The 6,769-nt window shown below is 43.9% G+C and overlaps 1 protein-coding gene across 1 annotated transcript; it reads right to left on the minus strand.

Annotated features, from left to right (window-relative positions):
- Positions 1-1,322: 1,322 nt before the first annotated feature.
- On the minus strand, positions 1,323-6,509 carry LOC149232337 (uncharacterized). The gene is made up of 2 exons (XM_089381887.1): positions 5,714-6,509; positions 1,323-5,491 (listed from the first exon to the last, which is right to left on the minus strand). Exons 1-2 carry the CDS (start codon positions 6,507-6,509, stop codon positions 1,323-1,325), a joined length of 4,965 nt encoding a protein of 1,654 aa, XP_089238013.1.
- Between the last annotated feature and the right edge of the window lie 260 nt (positions 6,510-6,769).

The raw sequence follows: 6,769 nt of genomic DNA on the forward strand, positions 1-6,769 counted from the left end.
TCTCTATCTAAATCAAACAAAAACCTGATACTAAAAAGCTTGTGGGTTGTCCTAAACATATCTCGAGTCAAGCATTATCCATAGCAGGTGGCGGACTTGTTCCTCGCTCTGCATCATGTTGATTCCCCTTCAACAGCTGAAGAATAGTGTCCATCTTTTCCTCTTGCTTCGCCATCGTAATGCGAATGTAGCTCAATTCTCTGCGCAGATCCGGATCTCCTTTAGCTAACTCGACCATCTCCTTGGCTACTTGTTCAAGAGCTTTTGCCATCAGCCTCTTCATAACCCAATATATGTGCAAGGATTGCTTGAATAAGGACATTCGTCCCCTGGTATGGCCTGGATCGTGAAGCAGAAACTCCCAATCCTCCATTTCATCCGCAGACTGGTCTTGGAGGGACTCTTCCTCCAGGAACTGCATGACTCTTCTGACTGCCGGGTTTGTGTTTCGATGGTAGGCCCTTTCCGCTCTCCGGACTCGATGATTCACCGTCCTCCTTGGCGGTTTGACATGTTTCGAATCTTGCCCCGAATTCTCCCCTTTCTCCTGCGTCCTCCGTCCCTGACCACGACCCCTCTTCCTGCTCTGGTCCGCGCCTTTGTCCGGGCTCATCGCCCGTTTTCTCATGCCGTAACGACGAATTGTCGTCTCCCTCGGAGCAGGGTTGTCGTTTTCCATATGCGGACATTCTTCGCCTGCAAACCTGTCCTGATAGACGGACCTCACCTTCCCTTCCCCTCGGGGCAGCTCCTCCTCGGATTCATCTTCAATTTCCCAGATCTCAGTCTGATGGTCGTCCTTCATAATTCCTTTCCCTTTCCGGCTCTTATCCTCCACCGATGAATTATGCTTCTTCTCTGCTTCTCTGACTTTCTGCCTTGTTTCCATATTGCCCACTGTTCCGCTGCAGGGAAATCTTTGATACTCGAAAGCCTTTCTCGTGGGTTGATGTCTTTCAACAGAACTATCCGCAACTCTCCCAATTTGGAAACAGCTGAATGGCTGTTTCTCCTCCCCCATTTGGGTATATATTGGATTTTTGTCCTCAGCGTACACCTTCGGGTCGGAATTCATTTGCCGCCAGTTACTTGCCTGAGTGACGTTGCATTTGGCCATCATTTCTTGTTTAATGCCCACTATCAAGAGGTCTGACAGACCGTTCCCACCACCTCTAAGATTGCGATCATTCATGTCTTCAGCTTGGTTTTGATCTTGGGCCGTCCCCCACGCGCGCCGCCCCTGTACTGCTCTGCTACCTGTGATTATATCCCATCTCTGCCCCGAATGAACAAGGTTCGTTGTTCGGAGACTCCACGTCCTTTTATTGCTCCAGCTCATCGATCCTCGTATCTCCGCTTGTGGCTTGATCATGGTCTGCATTGATTATAGCTGCCAGGTCCTTCCACTCCCTGTTCCCACACACCATTCTCCATTGAGTATCCACCGTACTTCCGCGGCCTCTGCATCCCCAATTTGCTAGGAAATCAGCCGCCTGATTCCCTTTCCTTCTAACATGACTTATTATCTTATATTCAATTCTTTTCAGAAGGTCAGCGATTTCCTGGACAATTCCTGCTGTACGCCAACTGTTTGTGACCTTCTCCCAACTTTGGCCATTGCTGAGCTTCTTCAGCATTTCCACCGCAATCTGAGAATCTCCCGTAATTTCTAAATTAGTGTAACCATTTCTTACCGCAATCCGCAGGCCCTGATGGAGAGCCCAGAACTCGGCCTCGTTATTTGTCATTTCTCCTCCCCAATCTGCGAAAATCCACCTTACCTGATTGCTGCTATCTCGAAAAATACCTCCAAAGCCAGCTTCGCCCGGGTTCCCCTTCGAGGCCCCGTCGAAGTTTAATTTTATGAAATTTCCTCTGGGATAGCTGAATTTGTCAGGGCTTTGAGTCTGCATCTCCTGTCTGGAAGTTTGTTTGTGATGGACCATCTCAAACTTTAGATTTAATTTGTTCAGGATCCCTTCCTCAACCTGGTTGGCCTTCCAATCCTCCCCCACCCATTTGTCAACCAGGATTGTTTCCCGCATTAACTTGACTGCTCTTCCCCAAATTATTTCCGGTTCTTTTGCTATGTTCTGAAATATTCTACGATTCCTCTCCTTCCAGATCATCCAAAGGACAAACCCTGAAATGAGATCCCACGCTCTTCTGACCACTTTACACTGAAAAATTTCCTTATTCCATTGAAAAACCAGTTCGTTGAATTCACTGGGGGTAGTTTCGGGTTTGCCAAAGGTACATTTAGCGTTCCTCCACAGAGTCCTTGCAAATGGACAGTTTATCAGTAGGTGATTTCTGGTCTCCTCGTCAGTGTTGCACAGACAGCATCTCGATGGGCCATTGAAGCCTTTTTTCTGTATTCGATCCCAGGTTAATATCTTATTCTTTGATGCCAACCATATAAATATGGAGACTTTCGGCCACCAATTTCTCTCCCATATAATTTTCCAATCTTGATTCTCTTCACCTCCGGTTTGGGAAACGGTTAGGTAGTAAGCCTCCTTGGTGGTGAACGAGCCTTTCATAGAATTCCCCCACCTAAGGATGTCCCTGCCATTGCGGGCTTTAATCTTCCTGGATTCTACCTCCTTTTTGAAGGCTTCTTGCTGGTCTTGGCTGAGCTCTCTGTCCCACTCCGTCGGGTCAGTCCAGATTCTCCAGCTCTCTTCTGGGTCATTAGCTCTCCAATATTCTCTGACATAAGTTCTATCTCCTCCTATTCTGTCTCGAATCTGTTGGAATCCCTGAATTCTATTCAGTCTTTCTTTCTGATGCCACCTATCTTCCCAGAAATTTGCTTCTTCTCCACCTCGGATCTCCCAGAAGGTGTGTTTTTCAACCAAATCCCTGTTCAGACGAGCTAGGTCCCAAATTGTAGACCCTTTGGGAGTTTCTCTCTGCCTTAAGATCTCAACTGCAGAATCAGGCATATTGTATTTCGTTTTCCATATGGTTTTCCAAAGATCATTGCCCCCCCTAAGCCAGCGCCACCAGAGTTTCGCTCCCAGAACTCTGTTGAGAATCTCAGGATCCCTCAACCCCAATCCTCCTTTCTCTTTTCTTTCAGTTAACTGACTCCAGGAAGCTAATGCCCATTTTTTCTTCTGATCAGTCCCTCTCCATATAAAATTCCTGATGATCTCTCTTATCCTTGTGCAAACTCCTAAAGGGGCAGCCATTATTGATAAAGGGTAGATGGGGATAGCCTGAAGGACTGATTTAGCCAGGACTATTCTACCAGCTATGTTTAAAGCTCTGAATGCCCAATTTGCTACCTTGTTACTCAGCTTATCCAGGATTCCTTGCCAGTTTTTCATCTTTTTGGAGGTAAAGTCCAAAATATTGCCCAAGTATTTCGTAGGTAGTTCTCCTCTCTTAAAGCCCAATAGTCTTATGAGGTGGGTTTTGACCTGATCCACTGTGTTAAATATGAAAACACAGGATTTATCTCTATTGATTTCCAGACCAGAAGCCTCCGCAAATAGATCCAAGATTCTTCTGAGATGCCTTACTTCTTTGACTGTTGGTTCTCCAAACAACATAATATCATCAACAAATTGCTGATGAGTTAAGGGCAGATTATTTCCCCATAGCTTAAGACCTTTTATTCTGTTTGCTTCTCTTTCTTTTTTAATAAAGCGACCCAGCCCTTCAGCAGCCAGAATGAACAGAAACGGAGATAATGGGTCTCCCTGTCTAATACCTCTAGAAGCATTAAATGTTTTCGAGGGGGTTCCATTAACAAGAATAGAAAAGTTTGGAGAAGAAATCAAGTTATGAATCCAGTCAATCCATCTCCTGTTGAAACCAAAATTTTCCAGGACTTTTTCCAAATAGTTCCAATTTAGTCTATCATAAGCCTTTGACAAGTCTAATTTGATCATCATACCCTTTTGCTTTTTTACTTTTAAGGAATGAATAACTTCTTGAGTAACAACCAGACCATCAAGGATCTGCCTTCCTTCAACAAAACCTGTTTGTTCAGCAGATATTAATTTGTCCAGAAGAGGTTTTAATCTCTTGGCAATCATGGATGTTATAATCTTGTAAATAACATTACACAGCGCTATAGGTCTGAAACCACTGGCTTCTTCCAAATTATCACCTTTAGGAATTAAAGCATAGAAAGTGGAGTTAATGGCAGGCCATACCTTCTGGTTCATCCGGGACTCTTCTACCAGCTCCAGAATCTCTTTCCCCAGGAAGTGCCATCCCGCCTGGTAAAAATCCACTGTAAAGCCATCCGGGCCTGGAGCAGTACCTTTCTTCATTGCTTTCACAGTTTCCTCTATCTCTTCTAAGGTGGCAGCTCTCATCAACGCCTTATTTTGGTCTTCTGTGACTAAGCGCGGGATGGCCGAACATATTTCCTGAATTGCTTGCATTCGATCGGCTTGCGGTTCATTTAAAATTCCTTTATGGTGTTCAATAAGGACTTGTTCAATCTCAGCTTGCTCAACCACTCTATTACCATTCTTGTCTTTGATGGATAGAATCCTGTTTCTCTGTCTATGTTTGATCATGGCCTGATGAAAGAATTTAGTGTTTCTTTCCCCCTCCCTTAACCACTTTATTCTTGATTTTTGTCGCCAGAGGACCTCTTCCTGCTTCCGTCTTTCTTCTAGTTTTCCAAGTATTACCCCTTCTTTGCTGATACTTTCCTCTGTTCTGCCTTCCATTATCATCTTTTGTTGGAGAGATTCCATTTCCCCTTCTAATTTTTGTTTGTCTTCCATAATATTACCAAACTCCTCCTTGTTCCATTTTTTGATTCTCCCTTTCAGCTCCTTCAGTTTTAATTGGAACGTGTGCATTTTTCCTTTGCCCTGAATAGTACTTTGCCTCCACCATTCTTCAACTTTCTTGATGAATTCTGGGTCCCTTAACCAGAAGGCTTCAAATCGGAAAGGTCTTTTTCCGCGATTCCCTTTAATATCCACCTCTAGTCTAATCGGCCAGTGATCAGAACCCAGGGAAGGTATGATCTTTGCTTCGACAAAAACATCCTTGTTCATGACAGCTTCTGATACTAGGAATCGGTCAAGCCTTGAAGCAATTTGGTTTTTACCCCCCCTCCTATTGTTCCAGGTGCATATCCCATTAATGGTCTGAATGTCTACTAACCTTAAATCCTCTATCATTTCATTGAATTTATCCATGAAGTGATCCATCTTCCTTATCCCTCCCTTCTTTTCTTCTAAGGATCTGATTAAATTAAAATCGCCACCTATGATCCAAGCAGCTTCTGGATATAATCTGCGGATGGTTTTCAAACTGTTTATAAAATTTTCTTTTTCCCCTGGGGAAGGGGGGCCGTAAACCCCTGAAATAACAACCTGTTCCTTAGTTCCTACTATCCTACCTAGGCCAGTAAGGACTCTGCTCATGCTGGTCCAGCTATCTAAGATGATATCATTTGGATTCCACAAAATTGCAATACCTCCTGCAGAGCCAATAGCATCTTGCCCCATAACTTCATAATGCAGTTTATTTTTGTCAATTATTCCTTCAATTTGTTGAACTGAAATTTTTGTCTCTTGTAAAATCATGATGCTAGGTTTCTCTTTTTTCAGTTTCTCTTTCATATACCTTTGTTTACCCTTACTATTCAGGCCTCTAATATTCCAACTAATAACAATCATTTAAAACTTTTGGTAGGAGGGGAAGAATACCTCTGACAGAGGTATCACTTTACCTGAGTTTATCAACGTTTCTCCCACAGTCTGGATAGTTTCACTCATCGTTTTCCGGCCCCTCTTCCTACTGTTTTTGCCAGAGCCATCCATTCCCGTCTGTCCATTCCCCTGTTCGTTTCCTATCATTATCTGCTTGTCCAAGTTCTCCCCTTTTTTCTCTTTATATTTCTGAAATACCTCCTTATACAGTTGTTTCTGCTTTTCCGGTATAAATCTGTTATCTAGGTATTTCCATTCCTGAATTAGCTGTTTCATGATTCTCTCCTCTTCAACCTCACTTTCGACTTGGTTTTCCACCTCCATCTGGGATTGCATTGTTGTATCTTCCACCTTTCCTTCCGTCCGGTCTCCAATGCTTTTTCTTGAGTTCGCATCCTTTCCTTTATCTTCACCGGCGATTTCCATTGGAGTGTTCCCAGGGTCTTCGTCGTCCTCCAGATTTACTTCATAGTCCTCGTTTTCGCTCTGAAGCACCTGAAACTTGTTTTGACTTGTTGTGTGACTGGGTTTATCTTGTTTTTGGGTTTTTGGTCCTTCCTTGCTCTGTCTCCTTCTCCTTGTAACCTGTTGAAAACCCCTATCTGTTTCCTCCATTTTTTCTGCATTTCTCTGATGTTCCTCCTGGCTTCTTTGTGATTCCTCCTCCTTATTCAGCGGGCATTGCCTGTATAGGTGGCCATATTCATGGCATTTGCGGCATCTAAACGGGATGTGTTCGTAGTCTATTGGCTGCTGATAAACTTCATCATGATATTCCAGCTCGATATTTTCTGGGAGGGGCTCTGCCAGATTCATGTAGACACAGATCCTCGCATATGAATTATATTTTCCTCGTTTCGTAGCTTCTGCGATTTTAACAAAGCTCCCGATTGAGTTCCCTATTCCTTCCAGAATTTCAGGGTCCCAGAATTCATCGGGAAGTCCAAACAGCCTAACCCAGATTGGGGCTTCCAGCAATTTTTCCTTCTCTGGGCTGTATCTTTCCTCCCAGCATTGTTCATGAAGTACGGTCCTTCTTCAAAGATCCTGTTCTTGTCCTCCAGATTCGTGAAGAT

The sequence above is a fragment of the Pinus tabuliformis genome, chromosome J (assembly GCF_031772625.1).
Source record: "Pinus tabuliformis cultivar Carrire ecotype Pingquan chromosome J, CPIR1, whole genome shotgun sequence".
NCBI classification, from domain to species: domain Eukaryota; kingdom Viridiplantae; phylum Streptophyta; class Pinopsida; order Pinales; family Pinaceae; genus Pinus; species Pinus tabuliformis.